Raw genomic sequence first — 20,624 nt, 5'->3', positions numbered from 1 at the left:
CGAGTCGGAGAAGAACCTTTTTCACCAGTGCAGAAATAAAATCTCTCTCTCCGAATATTCTCTCTCCGAATATTCTCTCTCTCTCTCTCTCTCTCTCCGAATATTCACCAAGGCATGTGGAATTTCCAATTATTATTATTAACTTTGTGTAGCCTGCCTTTCTAATTGAGGTTCAAGACATAGTACAAAATATGAAAAAAACAATAAATCAGAAAACTTCTTTTGCTGTCCTTCACCAAGACTTGGTTTTTGGGCTGTGGCAGCTTGATTAGACTGCATAGTTTATGCTGGTGTTGAGCATTTTTCCTTAGTTCCAATTGCAATGAGTAAATTTTTAAATTTTAGTGAAAGAAAGATGTTATAGGACATTTATGCATGCAGTGGTTACCTTGTGGCTGTGTGCTTCCCACTTCTTTAAAAAATGGGAAAATTGACTGCAAAGTGTCCACAGCCAATCCAATTCGCCATTTGGCCCGTCCTCCATTTTCTTGTTCTGTCTATATGGGTGAAACTTCTTGTGAGGGCCAAGAAAACTGGGAGGTGGGAGAAAACCTGAAGAAAGGGAAACATGTGGATCCCCTTTTCTTTCCTTTCACTTTCCCTGAAAAGCCCCACTTTGAGAGCTTTCTAAAATGTCGGACATTCTCAGATCTGAGAGAGTGGTGAGTTCCGGAGAGGGGAAAATGAGTGCATAATTGAGAATCCAAGCCGAAGGGAATATACACTCAACGCAAAGGAGACCACAAGTGCATAAAAGTCCATAGAATCAATTATACAGCACCATCAATCTGATAAATATGAGAGATTGCATGCAGATGTTCACATCCCGATGTCTAATGCTGGAATCTGTTCTTATTTGTTATCCTTCTATAAAAACATTGTCCTGAAATTAAAGACAGCGAGCTTCTGCTTTTGTTCTAGCTGTGGGAAATGTCACAAATTGAAACCTAGACTTTTTGTTCGGGTATTGCATGTTAAGTTTCTGGCGTTCCATCAAAATGGCAGTTTCTCTTGGGAGGAAAAGAAAGAGGAAGAGTGAAAGCAGAAACATCTGTTGGGCCTGACAAGATGGTTGGGCAGCATATAGAAAAGGAGAAATGCAAACATGTGTTTAAGCTGGGTTCAGTAATTTTTTTTGGTAGTGTACACACCACCTTCTGTCGCTGTTGATCTCTTCCCCTGGGGGATTTTGATTAGCACCATGGATCCCTACCATCCTTTCGACTATCAACTGTTTATCCCAACACAACTAGCGTTGTGCTGCATAAATCACATCTATTCGGCCTCACTTTTCCCAGAGGGCTGGGATCCGATATACAGGACGTCCTGATCCCTTATGGGGAAGGGCACCTTATAGACCAAAACAAACAAATAAAAAAATAATAACCATGACCTTCTAAGAACGCTTTCCTGGGAGTAAACCCCACTGAATAAACCTGAGCCGAACTATGGGTTACTCTAAATCTCATTTACTTCTGTGGAGCTGAAGGTGTTGAGCCTCATACTATTACAGGTCGCTAGAGTTGGTTTTCTGCTGGAAGAGAGACTCATGTGCAGAAGCGTGGCAGCAAGCTGCGTTGATATGCAGCAGTGGCGTAGGAGGTTAAGAGCTCGTGTATCTAATCTGGAGGAACCGGGTTTGATTCTCCGCTCTGCCGCCTGAGCTGTGGAGGCTTATCTGGGGAATTCAGATTAGCCTGTGCGCTCCCACACACGCCAGCTGGGTGACCTTGGGCTAGTCACAGCTTCTCGGAGCTCTCTCAGCCCCACCTACCTCACAGGGTGTTTGTTGTGAGGGGGGAAGGGCAAGGAGATTGTAAGCCCCTTTGAGTCTCCTACAGGAAAGAAAGGGGGATATAAATCCAAACTCCTCCTCCTCCTCCTCCTCCTCCTCCTCCTCCTCCTCCTCCTCCTCCTCCTCTTCTTCTTCTTCTCCTTCTCCTTCTCCTTCTCCTTCTCCTTCTCCTTCTCCTTCTCCTTCTTCTTCTTCTTCTCCTCCTGCTCCTCCTCTTCCTCCTCCTCCTCCTTCTCCTTCTCCTTCTTCTCCCTCTTCTTCTTCTCCTCCTGCTCCTCCTGCTCCTCCTCCTCCTTCTTCTTCTTGGCGCAAAGTGATGTATGAATGAGCTGAAAGCAAACCGCTTCAGCAGAAAGGTTTTGTGAGAGGAGGCTCAAAGTGTCATCCTAAGCAAACCTATCATCTTTTAAGCCCATTATCTCCAACAGACTTAGATGGGCGTAGCTCTGCTCAAGACGGTGCCGCTTATGTATGTTGTCTTAATACAACAAGAGTAAGGTTGCAGCCATCTCAGGATAAGGCCTGTTAAGATCAACAGAACCTACTTTTGAGTAAACATGTTCAGAAGTGGGATGTCTATGTCATACTCAAACGCCAGTGTGTTTTATGAGGCCTATATTTTTTAAAGAGTTTTGTTTGTCAGAAGTAGTATCCATGGAGCCTGCCCTTTGTTTACTGTCATCAGCCTCTCTTTCATAGGACGTGACTTCTGGAGAGGAGAAGTTTGAAGACTGGGGGAAGGGTGGATCCCATGGGGAAAAAAGCTATTCAGAGTACTGTACTTGTCGAGTACTTAGCTTTCCATAATACAGAACAGTTTTAAGGACTTTAAATCACTTGACCCACTATAGAAAGGCGGTCGATTCGGGCAACAGTCAGGCAAAATCAAAATGTCAGAGCTGACAGCTGACTTGTTTCTTCTTGCTTCCCATAGACCAGTGATGGTGAACCTTTTCGAGACCGAGTGCCCCAATTGCAACCCAAAACCCACTTGTTTATCGCAAAGTGCCAACGCGGCAATTTAACCTGAATACTGAGGTTTTAGTTTAGAAAAAAATGGTTGGTTCTGAGGCGCGCGTTACCTGGGAGTAAGCTTGGTGGTGGTTGGTGGCTTTGCTTTGAAGCAACTGTGCAGTGCTTTTAACAGGTGAATCGCGACCCTAGGAGGGTTTACTCAGAAGCAAGCCGCATTGCCAGCAACCGAGCTTATTCCCAGGTAAAGGAGCGAGCACAGGCACCAGTCCTCCCAGCCGAGTCCTACCTGCTTGCTGCGGTGCGTGCACGTCTTGCCCAAGCCAACCTAGGTGTGTGTGTGTGTGTGTGTGTGTGTGTGGGGGTGTGTGTGTGTGTGTGTGTGTGGGGGGGGGGTGATTTTCGGCCCACAGAGAGGGCTCTGAGTGCCCACAGAGAGGGCTCTGACTGCCACCTCTGGCACGCGTGCCGTAGGTTCGCCACCACTGACATAGACCAAAGCAGACATTTTCTTGTCAAATAAGCAGAGCAAAAAAGGGATGTGATATGAGCCCCCAATTTTCCTGAACTCTGAGGGACGGGGTCCTTAATACCTTTGATCCGGTTTTGCAATCTCAATTCTGATATGGAATATTAAAATAGTAATGTACCGAATGCCGTAGTAGGCGGGGGCCAGCCACAAAATGGCTACCCCATTGAAGACCCTTGTGCTGTGGTGAGAGCTGCTGCCGAAGTTTTAAAAAAATCTGCACAGTCAATCAGAACTCTTGCCGGCCAATAATCCCACCTGGCCCTGCCACATTCTAAAAACATTTGGTGGGCACCAGGAAAGGTTTATTTTGGTCCCATGGTGCCCACAAGTACCATGGTTTTTTCTCTCTTTCTCACAATACTAGAACCAGGGGGCATTCATTGAAAATGCTGGGGGGAAGAATTAATAGGGACTATCAGATGTGCGGAAACACTTTTTCACACAATAACGCGGTGGGGATTGGTGCTTCTGAATATGCTGCCATTATAGGTGCCATTTTACCGGATAGCTTTAAAAGTGCTTTGCATTGGACATTCTTTATGGAGGAGAAGCCTCTATCTATGGCTAACAATCTTGATCCTCCTTGATCCCAGATTGCAAAACGCTCCGGAGCAGACCAGGTACCTGCGATAAGCAAGAGCAGAAGGGCTTACTGCTTCTTGGTTATCATCCTGCAGGTGAGCTCCCTAAGGCACCTGGTGGGCCACTGAGAGTAGCGGAGTGCTGGACTAGATGGACTCTGGTCTGATCCAGCAGGCTAGTTCTTATTCTCTTATGTTGGGACCCCTGCTGGAGAAAACGCTTCACAGATAGAGGGTTGGAATCAGGACTGAAAAAGAGGAGCGCTTTTTTTTCAAACTATACAGCTTTTGTGGAGATCAGGAGGAAAGAAAATCTGGTTTTGGCTGAGTTATCCTTTGGGGCAACTTGCATGTTGGGCTGGGAGCAGGCAAGTGGCCGGGTCCAGGGAGAGAAGTAGTATACATTAGACTAGATAGGCTTAAGTGACTTGGTTTCACAGGTAGTTTTCATTATTATTAAAAAGTGTGTGTCTTTTTTGCCACGATTGTAAGTTCATTCACACTGGCCTTCTCCGCATAGGCCATCTACGACATCTTCAGAATGAAAATAAAGCATTTCCTTGTGGAGTTCCGCTTTGTCCCACCCTCTCCTTTGGTTCTGGAAATGTTTTCAAAACACCTTTTCTCTGTTGTATCTGAAAAGACTTTTCTCTGCCAGGACTTTGGAAAGTCAGTGCAAAGCAGACTGGTGCTTTGGCTTGGAAGAAGAGAAATGTATGTGTGGGGTGTCAATACTGAACAGAAGCCTATGGATTTGACCCACTCACGGGGTCATTTTCCTCCTTACAGTAGGCAACTTGAATATTAGTTTGTTGCAACAAAGCTGTAAAGCAGGGCTGGACCCCACTGCTGTAAAGGACTGGATTGCACAAAGATTATTAATAGCTTTTCTTTTTAAATTTCAGCTCCACCGTATCATTAAACTACATTGCACAGATTTAGTGATGGAGACCAGCTGGACCACACGGCTGCTCCTCCTCCTAGCTGTAACCCTGGTAAGTATCATATCTGCAGGATCTCAAATTACTCTTATGAGGGACTATTTTGATTCAATATGATTCAGTACTCAAAAAAGAAAGGCAAGAGAAAATGCCTCTTCTCTCTGCCCTCCAACATTCTTTTGTCTCTCCCATAATTATTTACTGTTCTTTTCTGGACAGCTATTTGGTAATGGCAGAAGCTGGTTTTCTGAGGAAAGCCATCTATGAGGCTTTCCCCACTACAGAAGGGAGCTAAGGTCGACTCAGTTCCCTTCAGTGGAGGGCGATTCCAGGCTGTCCCCACAGCAACTGAGTTGGCCCCCTGGAACCGAGCTAAGTGGGCAGGATCATCTTGGTGCCTGTTTCGCTCCTCGATTGTGATGGGCGCTTGTGTTACGGCAGGAAACGGGAGCGTTCTTTTTTAAACAGTTTTTACAGTTTATAGTTACAAGCGCTTTCTGCCTGCCATGACTCTCCTGTTCTGCGCATGCCACAAAAGCAGCTCGTGATTGGTTGAACGGATGAGGTGTCGTTTCGATGCTTCCCCACTTTGAAGCTTTGAAGCGGTATCGACCTTGTTCCGGCAGAAAAGTGTAGTTCATAACTGCGACAGGGATGTAGTTCATAACTGAGACAAAATAATGTTGAGCTCGGTGGCAGTGGGGATTCACTGAGGCAAACCTAGGTAGAAACCAGTACAACTCTGTCAGTGGGGAAAGCCCCTATGTCTCTAAATCCATTCCATTTTCCTGTCAAATAATTATTTCTTTACTTTCCTAGGTAAAAGAGTAGCTGCACTCCTAAGCACACTTACTAGGAAGTAAACCCCATTGAGCTTAGTGAGACTTACATCTGAGTAAACTTGCTTAGGAGTGCCCTTAAAATAATTTTTATTGCTTGTCATGCTACTACCTCCCCACAAAACACACTTCATTTGGACTGTTTTCTTAATACAAAAGATAGCAAGTTGTATAAATCGATTAATTATGTCCAGTCATTGCAAGCAATCTCTTGTTGGTAATTTGTTGTTTTTCTTTTCTAAAACAAAGCAAATTTCAAGTTTAATCCCTAAAATGATTTTAAACTCGGCAGACCAAATTATTTTCCTCACAGCTAAAACTCTTAACAGATGGAAGATATTTTAGTTGTGGGGCTTAATTTCGTGGTTTAAATTTGCCTAAATTTTCATCTGAATACAAACAGCTGTCTTGGAGAATTTAACACAAAACCAGCTGCGTTTTCAGGTGATTTGCGTGTGGTCAGGTGATGCCTGTGAGAGACAGGTTTGTAAAATTAATTCACTTAAAAAATTAATCTGCCAACCGAATAATCAGAAGGGCAGAGACATCCTTTTATAATTGCTTAAAACCAGTTAATCCAACTGGAGACCCCTGCTCCCAACTGTGTCAATTTGCAGCGTATCTCTGTTTTCTCTTCAGGATTCTATCGCGGCAGTCCCAGAAGAAGGGCATCTGAATTTGACAGATGACCCTGGCCTCGAGGGGCTAGAACATAATCTCCATTCATTGGGCGTAACGAGTAACAAGATTATGACGGCGCAGTATGAATGCTACCAAAAAATTATGCAAGCTCCTGCTAACACAATTGAAGGTAAAGGAAGATTTTTTGTAACGCTGCAAATAGAAATGGAGACTGGCCCTTTTCAGGCGGTTCAGCCGCGCTTAATGTGAACGTATTGCTGCAGTGGAGTGCCCGCTGCATGCTGATCTTCTGATACTTCTAATTTTCATGTTGTCTGAAATGGCCAATGTCTGCATTTTGCATGTTTGCATAGTCTTGGTATGCTCTGACCTGGATGGCCCAGACTGGCCCAATCCCGTTAGATCTTGGAAGGTAATCAGATTTGGCCTTTGTTAGTACTTGAATGCCGTGGTGGGATCCAAAAATTTTAGTAACAGGTTCCCATGGTGGTGGGATTCAAACAGTGGCGTAGCGCCAATGGGGCTGGGCGGGGCATGACGGGGGCGTGGCCGGGCATTCCGGGGCATGGCATTAATAATTTCTGTTACTGTAAAAAACTCTTACTGTAAAAAAAAGTTCCTAATTTCCAGCTGGTATCTTTCTGTCCATAATTTAAACTCACTATAGCAAGTCCTATCGTCTACTGCCAACAGAAACAACTACTTCTCCTCTAATTGACTGCCTGTCAAATACTTAATACTTTCAAATACTTAATTTTGTTTCTAGGAATCAAAAGAAGGATACTTTCTTGAAACAAGGAACTTTACCATATTTCTAAAACATGTTTTTAAAACAGCCCAACAGGGATAATTATCCCGTTTTCTACCTTCGCTAACCAGCCACATAGGAAACAACAGGACTTTATGATTTTTGGACCTAATGGGATTTCTAACGGAAAAGCAGACCCAATTAGTAACCCCCTCTCGGCACACACAAATAATTAGTAACCCATTCTCGGGAACTGGTGAGAACCTGCTGGATCCCACCTCTGTTTGAATGGGAGATTTACAAGGAAGTCCATGACTTCTATGTAAAAACAGACAATGGCAAACCATCTCTGAATATCTCTTGCCTTGCAAACCACACAGGGGGCACCATAGGTTTGCTGCAACTTGAGGATGCTTTCCACTATAGTCTCGGTATATGCCAGTGGTGGCGAACCTTTGGCACTCCAGATGTTATGGACTACAATTCCCATCAGCCCCTGCCAATTGGCCATACTGGCAGGGGCTTATGGGAATTGTAGTCCACAACATCTGGAGTGCCAAAGGTTCGCCACCACGGGTATATGCTGTGGAACCCTTACCTTCTAGGTTCAGCATTTTCTGTACTGAAGCTGAAAATCGCCACACAATATGACAACTTTGTACAGTGGGAGGATCAACATGCATTTGCCATCTCCTGGTGTATAATGTATTTATTGGTTTGGGTTTTTTTTTTATTTCTAACCCACCCTGTCCAGGCCAGGCTGGATTCAAGGCAGCATACATCATAAATTACCATTAAAATCCCATATTACCAACATTAATATCAGTTTTCTAGTGGATCAGTACTCTCGTGGCAGTGTAAAATATACCAGGCAGAGGGGCAAAAGGAGGGAGGGAATAACTGATGCACTTCGCCCTGGAACGCCCCGCCACGCCCCCACACCTGCGTGTGCCCAGTGCATTGTGTGCCCCCCCGTCCCCTTAGCGCTAAGCCACTGATGGAGGTCACATAGCACTCCCTTTTAGTGACCTTCACTGCCTTCTCATAGGATGTCCTAAATGTCATATAAGATGCTCTTGCAGATTTGTGATGAGTATTCCGCCAAACCTGCTTTAGTCATCTTCTTGTGCCTCCCAAGTGAATCTGTTTTTGGTGCCCTGTACTTGGCTAGGACAGAGTGGGGGAGACACAAGCCAGGTTCAACAATTCACACAATAGGTTTATTACTTAGGAGAATTAAGACCTTAACTCCTCCCTTGGGTCTGTCTAAATCAAAGTACTTGCGTGTCTTGAGCAGATTTGAAGCTGTAGGCTGTGTCTTCTCTTGGTTGCTTTCAAGAAAGTCCACTGTACCTTGCTTCCTTTTAGTTCCTTCAGTCTTCGTCTGGTTCTAATTGCTGTTAACCTTAACTTGTGCTCTATAGATCACCATAGACTACTATGGACCACCATATACGTCATGAATATTACAGTCTCCAGCTACTCTTGGCACCTCGCCCTGACTGACTGGCTAGAGCTAAAACAGGGGATTGCTGGGTAAAGAAGGAAGAATTCCTCTTGGGAAATGTCTTAAAGGGACAGGGGCTAACTAAAATTCCCTCCCTTAGAAGACTTTAGAATGACCTAACCCATGCTAATTATGGGGAAACTGAAGCTTAATGGGGAAATAACAAAAGCCTCTGTGGAGGCATGACACATCTAAACTCCTGTTTCCTCCTCCTCAGAGGACGAAGAGGATGTTGGGAAGCAGTCATGTCAAAGGGTTCCAAGAGTCTCTGCCAGTCCTGGATTAGCACCTCCTATGAGTTGCTGGGAGGTATCAGATCCCGCAGAGCTTTCTGGAACCAATTAGTCTCTGCAGGCAAGCTTGAATACCAAAATGGACCTTCAGATCAAAGTAGTCTGACCATAGTGCTCAATAGGAGTCAGATTCATAGCTATCCCCATGGCAAAGATGACTCCCTACACTTGTGGGGCCTGAAACTATTTGAGAAAGTACTAGGGCTGCCACGGAAGACGCTAAGTTCACAGCTTGCAAGGAGGTAGCTACATCAGCATGGACGTTGAGATTCCTCCAAAATTAACAGTCTGAAGAACTCCAATATTTTAATCAATCAATCAATCAATCAATTAAGTAATCAATCAATCAATTAATTAATTATACTTGTATACCGCCGGAGGGTTCAGGGCGGTGAACAACAGAACATAGAAATAGAGCACAATTTAAAATTGATAAATATCAGAATTAATTAAAAAGATGGCTTTATACATATTAAAACCAGACCGCATTAAAATGCAGCGAATCAATACCAAGCACAACAGATGGCGTCCTACTAACAAATCCCCTAAAAGAGGGGGGGACGGCAGGATCATCAGATGTTATAAAGGGGGGGCATCAGCGGCCAGCCTCTCCAAAGGCCCTGTGGAACAGCTTGGTCTTGCAGGCCCTGTGGAACTCATTAAGATTCCGCAGGGCCTTCATAGCTGGAGGAAGAGCATTCCACCAGGCGGGGGCCAGAGCTGTAAAGGCTCTGGCCCGGGTGGAGGCCAGCCGCATCATTGAGGGACCAGGGATCACCAGCAGATTGACCTCTGCTGAACGCAGGGGCCGATTCGGGACATATGGGGCAAGACGGTCCCGCAGGTACGGAGGTCCCAGTCCGCGCAAGGCCTTAAAGGTTAACACCAACACCTTGAAAACTATTCGGAATTCAACCGGTAACCAATGCAGCCCTCAATCACCTTTAAGAAGTTCAGAGGGAATCTTTTGGAGTGCTGTTTCACCAGCCAGGCTGAGAAACTCTCTTCATGGTTCCACCTCAGGCCAACACATTCAGTACCAGAATTTTTTTGGGACAGTGAATAACCTGAAAAGGATACACGTCTAAATAATGTTCAGACTTTCCACAAGTTGCTTCTTCAAATCTCTAGCCCTTACTAAAATGCTGCTTGAAAACTACACAGACAGGAGCTCACAAACGAAGCTCCCGCCGCTGCACCATCTTAGAGTAACGTGGTTGTGATGTCTGAAAAAGGGCTAGCCTTGCAATGCAAAAGAGTACAGGAAGGTCACGGTCTCTGTGAAGAACCAGACTGGAGAAGCTGAGCAGGTCAATTGTCCAAGTAACTTTTGAAACCCAGGCTGTTTCCGCATGGCCACGGTAGGGGTTGGGTCGGCGTACATGACGCCGACCCAACCCCTCTGGTACCATTCGCATGAACGGTACCGGAACCTACCGGGACGACGGCGCTGCGGTGCGCCGTCGTCCTGTCGACCTACTCTGTTTCTCTCTCATGGCTCCTCTCCCGCATGTCGCCGGGCCAGGGACACACCCCCCTACTCCTGCGCTGACTGTTCCGGAGTCGCGAGGGCAGAGGTTGGTCCCTCAGGCCTCGGGCGACGCTGCCAGAGGGCCGCGAGAGCAGGTAGGTTGACCAGACATGGCTGGGGAGTGGGAAGGCGCCTTCGAAGCCGCCGTCGTTCGCGACGACAGCTATTGCTCAAAAAAGCCGCCATTTTTTCCTCGTAAACTCTCGCCGAAGTAAGCAAGGTAGTGGAAAACGGGCGGCTTCGCGACCAGCTCGGGCAGCGCTGCATGCAAGCAGCTGCTCTTCTAGTGCGAACGGCTCCCTAGGAACAGCATTTTTGCCGTCCCCAGGGAGCCGTATTAGGCCTGTGCGGAAAGGGCCCCAGTCTTTTCCTTGTGGAATGGAACCAAGAGTGAGAATTCTACCTGAAGGACAAAGAGTACCCTCAGCCTGCATGAAGTGGAGAAGAGAGATTTCAAGCATCAACAAATGTAGTTGCAATGCCCTTTTCACGCATCAATTTTTGAAGGAAATAACGTGAAAGGAGTACATTGAGTGTCAGTTCTGTAATCTTCTTGGGACAAGGCACAGTTGTTCATCAGTTATAGCACATGTCCCTTGGAATTCTGCCTTTTGACAGTATCTTTCCTGCGTTGCTTTAGCCATCAACAGTAGGTCTTTCTGGTGCTTCAGTTGTTTGCTGAATTGGATTAGGCATTGCTCCCAATCTTTGTTTTTTAGCATCTTTGGTAGCTTTTAAAGATACTTCCCCCCTTTGTTTTGTTACTTTATTTTGTTGCAGACTGTTTTGAGTGTGTTCTAGGCATCAAAAGCAACCACAAGAATTTTAGAAAGAAGCAGATATTCCCAAAGCCTCAATTGAAGTGCTTTGCTTCTGTGTTGCTTAAATCGGCTGGCGCTGACACATTAGCGTGCAAACTGGACAAATGTTCGTTCCATCCTTTTCTTTCCACGGTATCATGCAAGCAGAAAGCAGATTAAAGTGAATTAAGACCTTGTTTGCCCCCAGGGAGACTCTTTGTAGAAACATAGCCTATTACCTGAAAAGCAATTCTGGTTTGGCTGGAGCAACAAAAAAATGCAAAAATCCTGAGCCTCCTGGAGATGATTCCAGCCTATTGTAACAGGAGATTTATCAGATAGTGCAAGGCAACCTGTTGGCTTTGGCTGAGAGCACAGTGAATAATGATTTGAAGCTGGTTGAGATCTTGCTGTGGCATACCAGGCCAATTGGACACCCTGCTCGATAGGGCTGTCTGTCCCTACCTGCTGTAAAAACCCATACCATTCTACACAAGTGAAGTAAAGAAATTGTGAGCCGCTACTCTTAATTGTGGTTGGACTTGTTGGCCCACTGGCAAGTTCACCTTTCCTTAAACCCCAGGCTGGGCAACCTATGCAGCTTTCGTTGATCTTAAAGCTGCATTTGACAATGTAACTCGTAGTCGGCTTTGGACAAAGTTATCAGAAACTAATATCGATAGACGCCTTCTCCACTTAATTGTCAAGTTACATGAGGACACGACCATACAGGTAAGGTTCTCACACAAAGGTCATCTAACGGCACCCATCTCTACTCAGAAAGGTGTAAGGCAAGGGTGCCTTCTAGCACCCCACTTGTTTAACTTTTATGTCAACACATTAATAACAGGGTTTCATAAGAAAGATACTCATGCACCTATCCTTACCGCTGATAAGAGTATAGCCATTCTCATGTATGCCGATGATGCTGTTGTATTATCATTGACGAGAGTGGGGCTAAAAAGAGCGCTGAAGATATTTGCTCAGATATGCACAGAGGCTGGGCAACCAACTTTTGGGTTGCCTCCGTGGACACTATTTTTAAAAGTGACTGTCTACATCATTGGTGGCGAATCTATGGCACTCCAGATGTTCATGGACCACAATTCCCATCAATTGGCCATGCTGGCAGGGGCTGATGGGAATTGTAGTTCATGAACATCTGGAGTGCCATAGGTTTGCCACCATGGGTCTACATCATGATTTCAAATAGACAGTTGGCATAGAGGCATAAAATTGGAACACCATTCAGTTAACGAAAAGAATATGAGTTGGATTCATGATTCATGGGCGAATTCATCCTTCGATTTAATGGCATCGAGTTATTATTGGAATTTTATGGTAATTGTATGGGTTTTATTGTGAGATCGCTTATGATGTTGTTAATTCTCTGTTGTAAGCTGCCCTGAGCCTGTTTGGAGAAAAGGCAAATAAAGAAAAGGCAAATAAAGAAAATAAAGGATAATAGATCTGTCCCTTATTCGCCCCTCCCCACCCCCAGGATCTCTTTCCAATCCTGGAAAGGTGATTCTTGGTGTTATGAGACCTACATGATTTCATGTGGGTCCAAGGACTGCACTGGGAGGGGGAAAGTGTACAATTAAACCCCTATCTTTTCCATCACCATGACTTGGAGGGCTCAGGCTAGCCCAGTCTTCTCCAATCTTGGAAGCTGAGCCGAGTCAGCTCTGGTCATTATCAACTTTTGCCTCCTTCCCAATCTGAAATGCAGCCTAGTAACCCCAGGAATCAAGTTTTTCAGCATAAAAAAGGACTGCTGGGGAAAGGGAACGGGAGGAATCTCATAATCTGCTGGAGCATCCTGCTGACAGATCACTGGATCCAGCCCCACAGTTTACCTGCTTGAATTTCATTTGAGAACTGAATAATTACATGACTCCAAAAGAACTAGATTTAAGTCCAGGAGCACCTTAAAGACCAAGAAGTTTTCCAAGATATAATCTTTCAAGAATCCGAGCACCCTTCATCAGAAATTTCCAAGCTTTGACTCTTGAAAGGTGATCCTGGACTCTGATCTGGCTCTTCTATTGTGGATCAACACAGCTACTCTCCTGAAACTATTTACATGATTGTGAGGAACAGTAAGAAAATTCCTAGTCTGTGATACACATACTCTTGGGGCCCCTGCCAGTGGAAACTGGATCATCCAGAGTTAGGATTATAGCGAAAGCTTTGGACTATGTTGTATTGCTGTCCCCATGTACAGTTTCATGAAAGCAAGAAGCCTCATTTATGGAAAATATAAAAGGTAACATGCAGGAATAGGCTATACCAGCCCTCTTCATTTTGTGATGCACATACTGGAGATAAGAGGAACATACAAAAGAATGAATCAGACCACTGGTCCATCTAGCTCTTCAAGTTTCTGCTCAGAACTCAGGCAGAGAAAGGCCCTTTCTCCTAATTCTAACACCTGCTATACAGGAATGTCTTTAACTAGAGATGCTAGGAATTGAACCTGGGATCTTCTGCTTGCCACACAAATGCTTTGCCACAGAGCTGTGGCCACTCATTTTCAGTGTGAAGCTGGTTGCTACACATTTATCATGATATATTGATCTGGAAGCCACTGAGAATCCAACTTCCAGTCTAGTAAGGAGCTCTTTTTCATTTGGATGGGACCATTTTTAAATTAAGTTTGCTGTCAACAATAGATAAGTTTTACACAGCCATTTTGTGGCTGTGTATTTTGTGGGTGGATTCAGAATCTGTGTTCACAGAATCTGTGAACAAGTATGACTTAGGAGGGGTGTTTCAGTTTTGGATCTGTCTCACACTATACCATTTAGCTGACAAATACTCCTCTTTTCAGGAGGCCCTTTTTATGTAGCATTTATGGATCTAAAGGATGCTTTTAACTCAGTTCCAAGATCTTGTCTTCGGGCTAAACTGGCTAACCTAACATTTGATAAAAGGCTTCTTTGACTAATTTTAAAATTGTGATTCTTTCTGCTAAAATCTCCTAAAATGTTTCTAAATCATTTTCTCCCCCCACCCCCTTTTCCATGATGTACATCCACACTCAACCCCTCAAAATGATTAATGGCTGCCATTACATATTTTCTCTCTCTCTTTTTGAAGTAGTTGTTGAATCACTGCTTCACATCCTCTCACTGCGATACTCTATATAATGTAGAATCGAGGTATAGGAGAATACTTTAAAGATTACCCCCTCAAACAAACCCCCCCCCCCCCGAATTGATGAAATTGTAAGGGTAAGTGGAATGAACTCAGAAAGTGATGCTGAGGAGAAATGGGACAGCACAGAGGCCTAGAAAACATAATAAATATGGGTGTTTTCCAACTGGAGACATTTTGAAAACATTTCAAATAAAGAATCCTTTTAAAAGGAAATTGTTTTGAAACATTTTGAGGCTGGAAATAAAACATTTTTGGGATGTAATGGTAAAAAAACAATGTGGAACAACACAGAGGAAATATTTTATTTCCTGTCAAAAATGTTTTTAAAGTTTTGTGTGGAAAGGGCCTGTATGAGAACCCAGCAGCACAAATTCAAGGCAGATTGGAGGGCCAACTAACTGGCTCCATTTCCCTAACAAGGTTGTTTCCTAGCCTACCTACTTTTTAATCTTCATAAATGACATGACCTTTTATCTCCAAAAATTAGCACTACGTGCACCTATTGGATAACAAACGTTATTTAAAAACATGGCAAAACATTTTTAAAAATTCACAACTGCATGCACCTATATTGGCTGGTCAGGAAACCCCTGATACAGATGACATGGTGCTGTTGTCTAGATCAGAAGTGAGGCATTAAAGACATTGATTTCTGTAATCAAAGGGCTATCTGTAAATTTTGATAAATCTAAAATAATGGTCTTTTCATAAAGGTCTTGCTCTAGGCAGAAAGTCTTGACTGTCAAGGGAGGGAAAATGCAGCAGGTGGCAATTTTAAATATTTGGGAGTCATGTTCAATTATAATCTTATTTGGAAATCTTATGTCTGCTCAATAACTGAAGCTGCTAGGATTAGTACAAATGCACTTCTATGTTTTATGTAGGAGCAGCAGTGGCGTAGGAGGTTAAGAGCTCGTGTATCTAATCTGGAGGAACCGGGTTTGATTCCCAGCTCTGCCGCCTGAGCTGTGGAGGCTTATCTAAGGAATTCAGATTAGCCTGTACACTCCCACACATGCCAGCTGGGTGACCTTGGGCTAGTCACAGCTTCTCGGAGCTCTCTCAGCCCCACCCACCTCACAGGGTGTTTGTTGTGAGGGGGAAGGGCAAGGAGATTGTCAGCCCCTTTGAGTCTCCTGCAGGAGAGAAAGGGGGGATATAAATCCAAACTCTTCTTCTTCTTCTTCTTCTTCTTCTTCTTCTTCTTCTTCTTCTTCTTCTTCTTCTTCTTCTTCTTCTTCTTCTTCTTCTTCTTCTTCTTCTTCTTCTTCTTCTTCTTCTTCTGTATTCTTATGTATTACTTTATGTTCAAGACCATTGGTTATATGAGTTTAATAATAAAAGAAAAGGAATTCTGTTTTGTGGTCATGCCCAAGTTTATGTTTATGGGCTATGTCAGAAGACCTAGAACTGAGTTTTAATATATGGTGATTATTGGCAAATGTACATGGATGAAATCTTTAATAGACTAGTCATGGATTCTTTTTGTAAATTTGGTTCTGGGCTTGTTTTTTCCTTGGAAGATATGTTCACTTACAGATCCTTGGTTAAATTGTGCCAAAATGCTTCCCTACCGGATTTCTTTATTTTTCTAGGTCCACACTGCAACAGAACATGGGATGGGTGGTTATGTTGGGACAGCGCGGCAGCAGGAAACGATTTGGTGCAGAACTGCCCTGATTACTTTCAGGACTTCGACCCGTCAGGTAAATGTTAAAAGATTTAGTCATGGGTAACAGTTTCATTTGATAAACAAACAAGAAATGAAATCAAAACTACAAGTACAGTGTTTACTCAAATGCTGGACTAAATGTTATTTTTTTCCAGGTATGTAATAAAAAAGGGGGCAGTGATGGAAAGAAAAAGAGCATACAAGATTATTTTAAGAAATAAGAAGAGAGCTGCAGTTTATGATAACTAAACAGTTCTCACTGAGACTGTTAAGAACAAAGGCTGATTCCGCATGGGCCAAAAACAGCGGTGTGAAAACGGTGTGAAAACAGTATAAACCCTTTTACACCATTTTAAACCCCTTTACACCATTTTCACATTGTTTTCACACTGCTGTTTTTGGCCCATGCGGAATCAGCCAAAGATTCTGTGGTCTTTTGTAGAATAACTTCCAATGGTTCAAACTCTGCATCTAGATTAATGGCTAGTTCAATTCCAGTCTGAGTTCCTTGAACCGGAGATGCCGGGGATTGAGACTGGGACTTTCTGCATGGAAGGCAGATTGCCACTGAGTCATGGGTTCTCCCCAAGCTGCCAACCTCCAGGTGGGATCTGGAGATCTCATAGAATTATACCTGATCTTCAGATAATAGAGATAAATTGCCTTTGAGAACATGACTGCTTAGGTGGGTGGATTCTATGGCATGAAACCCTGCTGAGGTTCCCTCCCCAAATGCTTTCTTCTCCAAGCTCCATCTCCCAAATCTCCAGGAGTTGCCAAACCTACCAAACATTGGCAATTAGTATTTAATGATTAGTGAACTAAGTAATCTTGCGACATGCACATTTCACTTTTTCTGCTGAAGTAAATGCAACACTGTTTGGTATTAGTGTGTGTACATACACACACACACACACACACACATATGCACACACACTCTAATACATGTTGAGAAACATATGCATTGACTGTTGCCCCCCCACCCCTTCTCTTTATTCTGTCCAACTGTAGAAAAAGTTATTAAAAGCTGTGACCCAAGTGGGCAGTGGTTTGTACATCCGGAAAGTAACAGAACGTGGACAAACTACACACTGTGTACCATAGGAGTAACTATGAAACTACAGGTAATTTTTTTAAAGAATACTTGTTACCAGGAAGAATATTTTAAAGTGTATAATCACTGTAGAGTTTGTCACCAGAAGCTCAAATATGCAATCTTGCATTTTTCATTTCTGCTAAATTTGTTAAGATTGTATTGCAATGAGTTTTAACTATAGCCTATCTCCAAAAAAAAAGATGTTTGTAGGGTTGTATATTTCTCCATCACAGATGTCAACGTACTGGACCTTCTTTGCAGTAGAATGCTCTGCCTGGGTCCTAGTGCTACCTAGCCCTACAATGAACTATAAATGCTCCTGTAGCAAAGTACCATGCTCAATAATGCACAAAGGCAGCACTTAAAAATGAATGATAATTCTCATATTTGTTTGGGACTATATTCTAATGCAGAAGAGTACAATTTTCTCGACCACTGCACCTTAAGTGACGGTACCAACATCTTTTTCTGATACAAAGTATACCTGGTTAACAGTTTTATTTAATCAGCCTATTTATGGTTCTTTACAAGTGAGCAGATAGCCTTGTATTCTGTAAAGAATAGGTTCATCCAATCAGGGCTGGGGTCTCTAGCAAAGCGTTAGGGATCACACAGATCTCTACCATGAAAAAATAATGAAGCTATTGAATTTGGACTAGCCATGAAATTCCTCGATTTTCTTGGCAGCTGACTGGTACTTCCTTGTAAGCCTAAGATGTTTCAGTTTAGTTTGCTTTATTAGTTTTATAGGCTGCCCTTCCCCAGAAAGGCTTAGGGTAGCTTACAACATGTACCAGCACAATAAAAATCAATAAAACCAATAATATATCTAACATAACTTGACACCATTCTGAAATTTGAGGTACAACACACCAATAACTTCCTATGCTATACCAAACCACATCAAAAGGAAGGAAAAGGGGATGGCGAAGGGCCACAGCATACTTAAACTTATGTTCAGACTTACATTTACTCTGACAATAATGTAAACATATGTTATTTACTTTGGTAACTGTACTATATGAATAAACATTGCTCTGATGATTAATAATTGACTGTTGAAATGCATGCCAATTTTTGCACAACTTCATTAATATAGCATACATGCTTTTCATTGTGCCTCTCCCCCAGAGGTGTACCAGGGGTAAATTTGTCTCCGGGACACCCCCCAGGTTCTGCCTCCCCATCACCCACTCTAGCCCCTGATGCCCCCAGGCTCCGCCCCCCACTGCCGGTGCCCTCGACCCCACCCATATCACCATGGACATGGGCAAGGTCTAGGGTGCCCAACTCCCCCCCAGACTCCCCCTGCTGGCTGGGCTTCCTGCCGGCAGCCTGCAGTCCCTTCTGACCTTCCCTCTGGGCATGCCAGAAAAGACTGCCGTCCTGGCCTCAGAGACCTGCTTTTATAAGCACTCAGGCCAGAGGTGGGGCTTGGGGAGCAGGAAGGGGTGGGACTTCCTGCTTCCCAAGCCCCACCCCCAGCCTCGGTGCTTATAAAAGCAGGTCTCCGATGCCGGGACTGCAGTCTCTTTTGGCCTGCCCGGAGGGGAGGTCAGAAGAGACTGCCGGCTGCCAGCTAGGAGTGCAGCCGGCAGGGGGGGAAGGAAGGGAGGGGGGAGTCCATGGCGACATGGGTGGGGTTGAGGGCCCTTGGAGGCAGTAGGAAGTCCTGCTGCCTCGTCGTTTTTGCGTGCCTCGACCCCATCCATGTGTCAATGACATGGGCGGGGTCAGGGGTTCTTGGAGACAATGAGGCAGCAGGACTTTCTTCCGCCTCATGGTCTTCGAGCGCCCTGACCCCACCCATGTCATTGACACATGGATGGGGTTGAGGCACGCAAAACCGACGAGGCAGCAGGACTTCGTGGTCACGTGGGGGGCTGATTTTGCACCCCCCCACGTGACCAAAGAGTGGTCTCCACCACTGCTCTCCCCTTTTTTCCTTATAGCCACCTGAGGGGTTGACTACCCTCTCATCAGTTGCTGGTTTTTCATCAAAATGCTTCTAAAGCAGCCATTTGCTATGGCAGCAGGCATATTATTACAACCCCTTCTTAGATTGCACTATGTTTAGGAGCAAGGCGTTTGCTAAGCAGTTTGCTTATGTCATTAGTCTTCACAATGGGTGAAAATGGGAAGCGAGGGAATAAAAATGAGGAGGATTAGAACCATATAACAATATCCAGAGAAGAACCCTTCCGGAGAAGGTGAAAAAGAGAGAGAGGTTTCATCTCACTTTTAGTCTAATCTTCAAGCTGTTCCGCTGACATATAGGCCACCATAATGGATCATGGCCAATCAAAGGTGGTTTTGAAGTTTGGAAGGCAGACTCAAGCTTGAAGCCCCCTGCAGTTTCTCTAGAATGACAGTCCACTCAGTCAGATGGGTTCACAGGGTCTGTTTATGTACGCTTTCCACATTCTGTATTGTTCAGTTCTCCTCAGACTAGGGGGTGAACACAACCTTTTAAAATTGATATATTTCGGGTTCAGGTTTTAAAAACCTGGAAATTTTTGGTAAAGCCGATCAAATTTATTTGGTTTTTTACCAAAATTGTTCGGGTTTTGAAACTTGAACTCAAATATTAACTGGAAAAAAAGAGATTATGATCTCTCCTCGCGCTCCCCCCCCCCCGCACCATTTCCCAAGTCCATGATTTGGCCAGGGGGAGGGGGGTTTGTTTGTTTGTTTGTTGTTTGGATTTGTAGACCGCCCCATCCCCAAGGGGCTCTGGGCGGTGCACAACAACGTCAGTATATATACAGTATATAACAAAGGATCACAATAGTGACCACATAAACAATTGTTACATTTACTAAAATCCATTAAAATCCATTAAAACAGCGGTCAATACAATATCAACAGGCGTCCCATAACCAATTTATTAAAAAGCCTCCCCAAAAGAAGGAAACGGCTGGACTCCTCCCTAGGAGTAATGTAGATGTAAACAAAAATAGAATGGTAAAAATAACTTCTGTCCAGCATTCTGTTAAAGCTCTGCTCTCTCTACCACTGGTTTCCAGGTCCACCTAGGTCGATTCCGCACTTGAGAATTGACCTAGGTTCAACCTGGGTCCCTGAACAGTACTGACCTAGGTTGACTCCATTGTTACTCCCCACAGCAGCCGAGGTCGTTCTGCTGGAGCCGAGCTCAGAAGGCAGGATCACCTCGCTGCCTCTTTGCTGCTTGTTCCTGATTGGCTGTTGTTGTGTCCCTTTTTTGTTTTTGTTTTTTTACATAACGGCAATGTAGCCACAAAGCAGTGCTCTACATAGCTAAAAGCAGCATGTAAACGTTTGCTGTTTATATGCATGGCCGTCGCCTTGTATACAAGCAGGAAAATGTTTTTTAAAAGGCACGCTTATCCCCGCCACGAGTCTCCTGTTCTGCGCATGCCCAAAACACTGAACTGTGATTGGCTGAACTGGAGAGTCACGGCAACGATGATTCCCCACTTTACCGGCTTCAACCTGAGTTCGACCTATGTTCGCTGAAAAAGTTGTACCTCC

At 44.3% G+C, this 20,624-nt stretch overlaps 1 protein-coding gene across 1 annotated transcript in view; it reads left to right on the top strand.

Annotated features, from left to right (window-relative positions):
- Positions 1–4,776: 4,776 nt before the first annotated feature.
- The window catches only part of CALCRL (calcitonin receptor like receptor), a 54,084-nt gene continuing 38,236 nt past the window's right edge, over positions 4,777–20,624 (top strand). Inside the window, exons 1-4 of the mRNA XM_048486347.1 lie at positions 4,777–4,875; positions 6,300–6,471; positions 15,939–16,049; positions 17,027–17,139. Of these exons, the coding sequence (XP_048342304.1) occupies positions 4,825–4,875; positions 6,300–6,471; positions 15,939–16,049; positions 17,027–17,139 (447 nt within the window). The 5' untranslated portion in view covers positions 4,777–4,824. The remainder of the gene's footprint in view (positions 4,876–6,299; positions 6,472–15,938; positions 16,050–17,026; positions 17,140–20,624) is intronic.

The sequence above is a fragment of the Sphaerodactylus townsendi genome, linkage group LG02 (assembly GCF_021028975.2).
Source record: "Sphaerodactylus townsendi isolate TG3544 linkage group LG02, MPM_Stown_v2.3, whole genome shotgun sequence".
Lineage (NCBI taxonomy): Eukaryota > Metazoa > Chordata > Lepidosauria > Squamata > Sphaerodactylidae > Sphaerodactylus > Sphaerodactylus townsendi.
This window is presented reverse-complemented; position numbering and strand designations above follow the sequence as displayed.